The 10,618-nt window shown below is 41.3% G+C and overlaps 2 protein-coding genes across 2 annotated transcripts; one reads left to right on the forward strand and one right to left on the reverse strand.

Moving 5' to 3' along the window:
- Positions 1–37: 37 nt before the first annotated feature.
- On the reverse strand, positions 38–4,564 carry lamtor3 (late endosomal/lysosomal adaptor, MAPK and MTOR activator 3). The gene is made up of 7 exons (XM_079174312.1): positions 4,468–4,564; positions 4,181–4,224; positions 3,314–3,348; positions 3,168–3,226; positions 2,128–2,261; positions 1,207–1,270; positions 38–382 (listed from the first exon to the last, which is right to left on the reverse strand). The coding sequence occupies exons 2-7, from the start codon at positions 4,187–4,189 to the stop codon at positions 309–311; spliced, it is 375 nt and encodes a 124-aa protein (XP_079030438.1). The 5' UTR covers positions 4,190–4,224; positions 4,468–4,564; the 3' UTR covers positions 38–308.
- A 654-nt stretch (positions 4,565–5,218) lies between these two features.
- Positions 5,219–10,063, forward strand: LOC306707141 (protein YIPF7-like). The gene is made up of 6 exons (XM_079174466.1): positions 5,219–5,274; positions 6,359–6,481; positions 7,989–8,134; positions 8,313–8,458; positions 8,558–8,739; positions 9,507–10,063. Exons 2-6 carry the CDS (start codon positions 6,360–6,362, stop codon positions 9,667–9,669), a joined length of 759 nt encoding a protein of 252 aa, XP_079030592.1. The 5' UTR covers positions 5,219–5,274; position 6,359; the 3' UTR covers positions 9,670–10,063.
- The last annotated feature ends 555 nt before the right edge of the window (positions 10,064–10,618 follow it).

Here is a 10,618-nt window from a genome sequence, read left to right on the forward strand (position 1 = left end):
AAGACTGTGTTATGAACAATGGGCAAAGGAAACCACACAGGTGCTAAAAGTGACATTTATTCAGACTTCTTGACATTTGATTTGACATATAAACTCTTGATGACAAGCACCTAATATCTACAGAAAATGGCGAAAAGCAAAAAGCAAACAGAACGGTTCAACCATGTTGTAAACAGATAAGGATGTCATTACTTGGAACTGTAAAAAACAAAACACCCGACAGGTTTCCACGCGGCCCTGAATGCACCGCGAGAGAGCGATTCAGTGAGCAGGAGGATGCGATCCGTGGTGGTCGCGTCTGTCGGAGCTTATGTCACCTCCACCACCTGCCTCAGCTCCTCTATTAGTGGAGCCAGCTCCTTCTCCAGACTCATGATCAGACCTGAGGACACACAGTGCAGTCAGGTAAAACTTCATGAGCATGTTACGGACTCCTCTGACTCCCGTGATCTTTGCTCTAGCTCCACCACGCTGCTATGTGGTCCTCCTGGGGAGGCTCAGCGAGCAGCTGACTCCTCAGCATGGTGTCAGTAACGTGGGCTGGAATTAACAGCGCGGGGCTTTAGACCTTTTGACCGTCCACGAGACCACACCCGACATTTCACAAGAAGAGATATTTGTCGACGATGCTCAATATCTGTAGAGCGGCTTGAGGAATGAAGTCATTCTTTACAAATATGTATAGATAATATAACTGTAGCATTCGGGGGTTAGGGTTAGGCTAAATATGATACGGAAACATGTGTTCTTATAGGATACATTGAAAAAAAAGAAATAAAGTTAAAGTGTTTTTAAAAATAAAAACATTTTAACATCTAAAGTAAACTGGAATGAAAAAAAAAGCTTAGGATTTGATTGAAATCTCCACAACAGTTGATACTTTAGTATTTGTGGAGAGATTATTTGTCACTGAAGATAAAGTCACAAAATAATACTTTAGTTATGTTTTAAAAAATATATTCATGTTAGAAAAAAGACACAATAATGTAGAAATATGCTAACCTCATACTGGTAAATATTATGTCTCTAAAAGAAATATTATTGGAATATTACACAGGGGTTGACCAACTTACAACTGATTCAAAATGAAGGAAGGAACCCATCCCTACTCCGTCCTAATGCTACGTGTGCTTCATTATCTCTAGTGCTGCTGTTGTTACGGTGAGATGCGGCGAACACGGTTCAATGATCAATGAAACAGTTTACCTGTGTTGGCGTTGCTGCTGGCAATGAAACTGATGACCAGTGGTAACCGATTGAACTGCACAATCTGTTCAACACAGACACACACGTTACATTCTGAGAGGTTCATCTTCAAACTCAAGCACTACATACATGTGGATGCTAATAAACTACTTGATCTGAGCGCTGCTTTTGTTACAGCCGATCACTAAATGATCTTAACTACAGTGAGGGTTTACACTGGACTGCCGGGAGGTTTTCAACCTCTCATGTTTCTGGCAGAGAGTTCCTTGTTGCAATTGATAACTTTTCAACATATCCAAAATAACCTGTGAGGTTCACCATGGAGTGATTTAAGGGCCACCTCTTTTTAATCGATACGTTCAAAGTGCAAGACTAAAACCTTTGATGAGGCAGCTTTGAGCTGCTATGCTCTAGGCCCATTCTATATTAATGTAATTTCATTAATCACACTTCATTGTATTTAAGCTGTTCTGTTTTATTGTTATTTTTTCATCTACTTTTTATTTCATGCTATTACTACTATTTCTCTTATTATAGCTTTTAATTCTATTGCATTGTATTTTCGTGGTTATTATTGTCTGGCATGCATGTGTCTCAAATTGCTAAAATAGTTTGTCTTTTCTATTTTAATTTTTTTCTGCACTAACCTTTATGAAAGGTGCTCAACAAATAAGTTTGATCGATCAATTGATAGATGTGTGTAATCGAAGGGTTGTCTATAAAACAAGTTTCAGGTTATTTTTGCAATGTTCTGTCAAATGTAAATCAAGGGCACATTTATAAAGTTTTTAACTATTTATGAGTGATATATTTCTTAATTCTCTGTATTTACAGTTACTGACCACTTATCATTTGATCCTGAACTGTGAAGCACTTGGTGTGAGCTCGATAGATGAATCACGGTCGTCCTCTTTACATTACCTGGTAGGTGTCGTAGTAGCAGATGATGCTCTTGTTCTTGGAGAGGCCCAGCTTGCTGCCCTGATCTGTGGCCAGAGCAAACGTGGACAGGAAGCCGGGTCTCAGAGCTTGGACTGGGGCGTGGTCATTGGCAACTGCAGGGACACACAGAGAGAGAGAGGTTTCCCGTGTTTTGTTACTTCCGGCCCTGGAGACCAAAACAACGGTATCCCACCTATGTTTTCAGACCGCGGTCAGGAAGCCGAAGCAAGTTAATTTGTGTGTTCTGGGCCGGCGGCAACCTCCGGTTCTGATGAGTGAAGCTGATGTGAGAGAGTCTTAAAACTCTGATAGTATAGAAGTCTATGAGAAAATGACTCTACTTCTCTCTTGATTTATTCCCTCAGTAAACACTGTAAGCATGAGTTGATGGTCTCAATCTCTAGTTTCAAGTCTTCTTCAATACAGCATGATGCTCATTTAGTAAATGATGGTCCATTTAGAGTCAAACAGACCATAAAGCAGGGTGTGCTTTAGGGCGGGGCTACTGACAGGTTGCTGGCGCTACCAGAGCCGTATGCGGCGTCTCTACGTCACTCCTCCTCAGTCCAAATATGGTCACTTCTGTTCACCTGTGGTAGCAGTCCACAAACCAATGGGTTATGTCACGATGACTACGCCCACTTCTTATATACCGTCTATGGATCTGGCTTACTGTAGAAACGTGGCGGTCTGCTCTGTACAGAGGACCTGCTCCCTATGTAGTTAGAAATGGCTCATTCTAAAATAACTATTCTTATATTCAGGTGATTAACATCTCTCTAAGGTTTCTTCCTTTATTTCCTCCCCCTTAAAAAGGGGGTTTTGGGGGAGTTTTTCCTGTTCTGATGCGAGGGTCCGGGGACAGAGGATGTCGTATGTGTACAGATTGTAAAGCAAAGGAAAATTTGTGATTTTGGGCAGTACAAAAATAAATTGAATTGAATTAGTGGAAAATGCACGAAGAAGAGCGAAAAGGATCCAGTAGATGAGGACCGAAGGCTTCAGAAAAGGTTTCTTACCTTTGATAACTGGGACACCGTCCCTGTCTGTCACTATGATGGCATGAAGACCTTCAACACTGACGGAGAACACACAGAACATTTCATCAAATAACTCACACAATATATTCTGATGCTATTCTACCATTAGAAGTCATTATACACACCTTTGCAGCTGTTTGTACAGATATCTCTTCAAATCCTGCAAAGATTTTTTTTAAAAAGAAAAAAAGTCAGACATGAGGAGCATTCAATTAACTGGTTTACTGTCGCGTGCGTGAGGCAGATGTCTCGTTGGGGTGGCCTTTCAGGACCCACGTGGATGAACCAGAAAGTAAACATTTCGATAGCTTCGCCTCTCTCTTTCACATAGTTTCTACAATTTCTTTTGAAAGACTATAAGCGGAACAGTTTGCTGTAAACGTCACTACTCGTTCGCGAGGCTGTGGTTGACATACCGATCACACATAGCGAGGACCAGAGTGAATGACAACGTTGGTGGTAGGTGTCGATGCCTGTTCAAAAACACTTACGTCAATAAATCCTTTACAAAACGCTCTTGCTGTCCGCCTTATATTTATATCATGTATAGTTATTATCTGATGTACATGCATTCATACACAGCCTGTGAGTGAAACATACTGAGCTCAAACACCGCGTGCAGATGACTGTCAGCTGTGACTAACTTGTGATACAACGATCACTACAACATCTCACGTCGCTTTTATTTTTTATTAAAGACATTCATCTTTATCTTCATACCGATATTCTACACTGTGCAGCACACATTCATCTAGATTAGACATGGTAACTCTCGTTTTGTTACTAGAGGGACCGAAAGTGAATAACTACAGACAGGAGTTAAGTGTGTCTGTTGAAACATTACGATGGCGCATTCATTTAGGATTTCGACAGCACTACCACCAAAAATGACCCATCTGCATTACGAACATATATCATTCAACAGAACAATAGTAGCCCTTCGGTTCTGAACAAACTGGAAGAGGAGTGATAAACAGACAGGCTCTACTCACATCAGCCATGTTAGCCGGTGTTTAGTCACCTTATCCAGGCCGCTCTGTGGGGAGAAAACAGCGTTAGCATATTATAATGTGATATGAGGATCCTTTGAAGTAGATTAAAGCATGCTAACATGTTAGCTAACCAGATAACTGGTGATGTGTTGCTGTCAAGTAACTTCAATAGATACAGCTAAACTACTAACTGCTTAAGTTAACCTCTGCATGCTTAATTAATTTGAATTTATAACATAATCGCTAAAACAAGAACATAAATGAAAACATGAAATGGGTTCACGTACCTTCTTTGAATCCTTTTGAATAGACTTTATACTTAATAGCTAGCGTTGTTACACACTAGACTAGAGGCAAAGACGGGCACGAGCAGAAAATCACATGACACACTTGTTTTGTTTCCGGGCTCCTGGAGAAGTGTTGAGGAAAGTCAGTACTGCGCAACACTTTTGCCACACTGCGCACTGGCGCAGGATTAAACGCATGACTAGAAGGTATTGTTGCCCTCAAGCTGCCAGGATGTTGGAGGCTTAGCTGTAGTAAAAGCACCTCTCCAGCTGTTTTAGGTGGGACTACATTGAAACCTACTGAGGTAGGCCTACAGCTGGGCTGTGGGATGATATTAGTATCGTGACTCATTGGTGGAACTCAATCATCCACACTCAAAAACAACTCTTATCGGCAATGAACACATTCAAATCATAGTATTTTTTAGTACACAACTAATTTAATTATTCTACAAGACAAACCATCCCACAAAAATCATACATCCCAGTCTTATTTAAAGGTTATTATGGCAATTCACTAACAATATATATTTGAACAAAATGTTTTTTTTTACACTGCATACAACGTGCCCTTTTTTGACAATGCTTGTTTTAAAAGACCAAGGAAAGACAGTGACCTTCTAGGTTTAGTTTAGTTTTAGCTTTTTGTTGGTAATAACAGAATAGAGAGCAGCTGAGCAGTCGTCATAATCCTGAGACCAAATCCAAATATAGGCAACTATTAATAGAACATCTGAACAGACTGCGCAACACCACACTACTCTGTGAGGTGGCTGGGAGGAAGCACTGTACTGTAGACGCAAACAGGTGAGTTCATGGAGAAAAGACAAGCTGTTCATTATGAACACTCAAATATGTTTAGATAGTTTAGTCAGCATAATGGTAACAATTCAAAGACCATATTTTGACGGTTATATTGCTTATCAGTGGTTCTCAAACTGGGGATTGCAACTTAGGTTGAATAGATGTTTGACACAGCAGACATTTTTGACTTCTGAATTTCAAAAATGTTCACAGTTAAAGCAAATAGCATCATCATTTGCTGCATTGCATTGTATAAGAAAGAATAAGAAAAGGTCCATGATGATTAAACATGAGTGCGCCGATGCTATCAAGACTAACAAGAATTATTCAGAAAGTAAAACTAAATGTTGGACAGATGTTTGACAAAGAAGACAAGAAAAACTGGTGATGCTCATCAGTCAAAAAACAAATTAGGAAGAAGCCTATCTTGTTCTCGATAGTTATACATTACATACATTTTTAGGAACCGGACAGTAAAACTGAACATCTATGTTGTGTTATTGTTTACCTTTCTAAAGGAATGCTCCAGTAGCCTATTACACTGTAGGGACAGAAGCAATAAGGAGAAAGAGCATTGAACTATGGTGATTCATGTTACCAATAAAATATAATAGAAAAATAGCTGTTCAGTGACAACCATGTAAGCTATTATAACCGAGAAGTGGTAGAGCGGGGTCGTCCTTCAATCACAGGATCGGTAGTTCGATTCCCAACTCAGCTAGTCCATGTCGATGTGTCCTTGGGCCAGACACTCCATCAGTGTGTGGATGGGTGAATGGTGACACGTACTGTAAAATCAATTTGAGTGGTAGGAAGACCAGAAAAGCGCTATATAAGTACGATTCCCTTTACCATATTACTTTCTCCTGTATTGCACTGGTTGATACAACATTTTCAAAAGGAGCTACTCATGTCTCTATTTGACACAGGTTCAAATATTTTCCAGTCAGTGAGTGAGTCAGTGAGCTGATTCACTTGAAGATGATCGACAAGGCACTAATGAGGCATCTCTGTTCTCTCTCATATAATGGAGTGGTACTTTTTTGGTTTGGGTGCTATTTTGTGCTGACTTTGTTCTTCTGATTAGCATGGGGGACCTTCAGCACTTTGAGCAGGACTTCTACCCGACAGGATATTACATAGATGACCAGGGTCAGACCGTGGCCCACTACGATACCTACGATTCCACAAACCCTGCTTATTATGACACGTAAGTATTCAGACTTTTCAGGACAGCCCTCTTTTGCACTTTTCGACTGTGTGGAACTGGTGGCTGTAACATATCAAGACACATGCTAATGTGGCAACTAATAAGACTGCAAGATTCTACATGTTTGTAGACCTCAAGGTTACACACTGTTTATCTGTGAGAAACCCTGATTTACAAAACAGCATCCTTATGTAGTTATTTCGGCATCCTTTTTATTCGTTTATTGCAATGAAATCACAGCAAAATCGGTTTATTTTGGGTTCATACAGCTGTAGTAAACCAGCCGATGTGTGGCTTGCTAGACACAGTGAATACAGCTCAATGAAATTCACAGAGCGTCTCCGGATGATGTTATGAACCCAGACACGGCGGCGTTTCCCTAAATATTTGGGACTTCCACAACATGTACAAAGCAACAACAGAGGTTCTGGTCCTGGTCCTGGTTCTCCCGGCCTTGCTCTTCTCCAGCGGGCCCAGCAATACAGGCTGGGCCTCCAGTAGTGTGCTGTTGGCTCCCAGCAGAGCAGCAAGGTAAAGCCCTGATCCTGAGATGCTGCTGCCGGCTGCTGAGCTCTCCTTCTCCCGCCAGAGCTTCCAACTGCAGGTCAAAGGTGGCAGCGAAGCCAGATCTGGGTCGATCTGCAGTGGGTTGGAGGCCTCGCTGGAGTCTGAGCTGAAGGAGTTTCTGCTGCATGATTTCGCATGATCTCGAGCGGAATCCTAACAGGTGGCATTGATGAGAAGCATTAAGAATAACTATATAGAAATAACCAATCTTCTCGCTGATCTTGTTTAGTTACGCAGGTCATAAAGAGGCATCAGTGTTAAATTGAGACTGTTTCACAACCAGTTAAAAGTTCTTCACAGTTAAGTCAAGATAGGTGAGGTGATCATTCACTATTTTGAACAGAACACATTCCAAGAATACCGCTGTATTTTATGATCTCTGTCAGATGAGCATAAAAGTGCTGCGTGTCACGGCTGTTTTATACGTCACAGGTGCTGAAAAGACTTCCACAAAGGATACACTGGTGTCTACTTGTTCAAGCTCCTCTGACAAGCCTCCTTGATCGTTGCTCCTTAAGATGTATTTTAGGAATAGTGACCTAAAAGACCTAAAAGGATGGAGCACTGAGATTCATTCATGGGTCACAAGCCGGAGTGAAGAGATGAGGAGACGAGGAGGCACAACATTGGGAAATAAGGAAGGCCCAAGGCCTCATTGGGGCTGTTGAAAGGCATTTTGGGACATGTAGGAAGGCACTAACCTAAGTAAAAGTAGGTTTGGCAGGTTTTGGAAAGCTTTTACTGCAAAACATTAGTTTTTACACCAAACAAATCCTTTATTGACTTGAACATTACTGATTGATGGCACATAGAACCTAGGGAGGATTTGCTGATAGACCTTCCCACCTTGAAAGCACACGCAGAATTATTCTAATATTCCTCCTGTTAGACCCTTTTATGGAGGGGTCATATCAATATTTTTTCTTGCAATTGTTTTCAGTGGAGCACAGGCTTTTGTGCCGGGTGCTCTGGATCCCCTCATGGAGCAGCAGTACACTGGACAGTTCTACCAACCTGCAATGCTTTCTGGGACTGTTGGAAGCCCAGGACCAGATTATTCTGAAGAGGAACCTACCCTTCTTGAGGGTAAAAAAGAATCTGCATTTGAACCAATCTATGTTTTCTTTGGCTCATTATAACTAGCTATGTTGTATTAGTTGAAATCTAGCACACAACTGTCCGTTCATAGAGTGTATGTGGTGAATACAGGACACAGCTGGGGAATCAAATAATTACTGAAAACAACATTTCTGTTCCTGTTTAGAGCTCGGTATCAATTTTGATCACATCTGGCAGAAGACACTGACCGTGTTGAACCCTTTTAAGCCTGCAGATGGCAGCATTATGAATGAGACTGATCTGACCGGTCCCATCCTCTTCTGCGTTGCTCTGGGGGTCACTTTAATGATGGTGAGCTACTAGCATAGTAATGCCTATCCATTACTAGGAATACTACTACTAGTGTGATTTAACAAGTGCCTGCTTATTTCTTTATTCTCATCTATTCAGGCAGGCAAAGCCCACTTTGGTTATGTGTATGGGATCAGTGCTACAGCCTGTATTGGGATGTACATGCTGCTGAGTCTAATGAGTTCTCTGGCAGTGTCCTATGGCTGTGTGGCCAGTGTCCTGGGCTACTGCCTCCTGCCCATGGTAGCCCTCTCTACATTCGCTGTCTTCTACTCTTTGCAGTAAGTCCATTCACTGGTTGTGTATTATTAATATACTGTTTCCATTTGTGACTTGTTGGATGTTAAAACTCAAAAGTTGTTATGCATGGAGGGTGGTCGTCAAAGTTGTTGGTGGAAACAGGAAATCTAGCTGTAAGGGTACTGTGTTGCCCAGCAAAACTGCTGAAGTGCTCTTGAGCAAGGCACGTACAGTATCTCTAAGGTGCTGTGAAATGTACAGCTACGAGATCAAATCTTTAACTTCTATTAACAAATGCGCAATAGGATGGATATTGGCTTTTGAAGGACACTCCTGTACTCGTGTTCTTGTGATGTAATAAAGACAATACGACATTTACATGGTCAATGAAAATGAATGTTCCACTAATATTCCTGTTTACACGCAGCCGTGCATATTCCGATTAACGTAACTATTGGGCATGCATCTCTGCAAAGTGTTAGCTAGTTGGTTTGTGTTCAACCATGTGAACAACTACCAAAGCTGGCTGCGAACAGGAGAGAGGCCGTGTGTTGCAAACTACCTCCGTAATCACAGCCACCTGTTACAGCTGCTCCCACTTTAACACAATGCTTTCAGCTGCTGACGCTGATACCGTTTAACAATCAGCCACCAACTTGGTCACCAGCGCCAGCATCGTCACCAATAACAGAATGAGCATGTTGACGGTGTGTTTTCATTCGGACCAACAAAGAGACGGTCAGATGTCACTAACATGCAGGTCTCAGGTTGACTTTCATGCTTGAAATCCCTCTTTTTGTTTTCACAGAGGTGTCCTGGGTACAGTTCTGGCCTTGTTAGGAATTTGTTGGTGTAGTCTCTCTGCCTCCAAGATCTTCATCTCCACTCTGGCTATGGAGGGCCAACAGCTGCTGGTGGCTTACCCGTGTGCCCTGCTCTATGGGCTCTTTGCATTAGTCACTGTATTCTAATAATCACCAGATTAAACCCGGAGGAATATCATGATTATTCAACCAACAACCTTTTTTATTTCTAGCAATACAGTTAAAATGAGGAAATACTTTTCAACCCGGTCTATTTGTGTGCTTGAAGCACTCAAGGGATTGACTAACTCAACTCTGGACTATGAGCCATTGCATTTTCATCACCTTAAGCTACTAGAGCGATATCATTTACTGAGCTTTGAGGATTTTTAGTCATTTTCAAATGTGTGCCTGGTTCTGGTTTATACAATTTTAAATGGAGCTTCAGCTCAAGGCTGTTTCATTTTGTTGTTTTACTTCATGAAGCTTTATTTAATACTTACATAGCAGATATTTGTCTTATGATCTAAAACAATACCGTAATGCCTTGCATGTCATTCATTCTGTCTTTAAAGATTTTGATGAATAAATATATATACAGTATGTAATAAGTGTATCTGACAGCTTTCCTTCATACTTCCCATACAGTTTAGATCCAGCAGCATGCACACACACACACACACACACACACACACACACACACACACACACACACACACACACACACACACACACACACACACACTAACTTGAGGCAGAATTTCAAACAACATACTCGTCACGTGAAGCCTGACGAAGCGTTTCCTCTGATCGAATGACTTCACGTGAGGACTTTAGGTTGGCAGCACACAAAAAGCAGGTTTTTTTCAAAGAGTATCAACATATTGGAGTTCTTAAAATGTTTCTCAAGAGCAGAAATAATGTACATTTATGTTACAATGCAGAAAAAAAGAAATCTATTACATTCTTCTTCGGACAAATTGTCCTTTTCAGCTTAAAGAAGGAATTTGCTTTTCACATTTGTTCATTTTATTGTGAAAAGTGTTACGCCCGGTCTAGGGGAACCTGGACGCAACACAGTATAAGGACTTCCTCTCTCTCTCCCACTCCCAAGAAC

This window comes from Pholis gunnellus (genome assembly GCF_910591455.1).
Source record: "Pholis gunnellus genome assembly, chromosome: 15".
Taxonomy (NCBI): domain Eukaryota; kingdom Metazoa; phylum Chordata; class Actinopteri; order Perciformes; family Pholidae; genus Pholis; species Pholis gunnellus.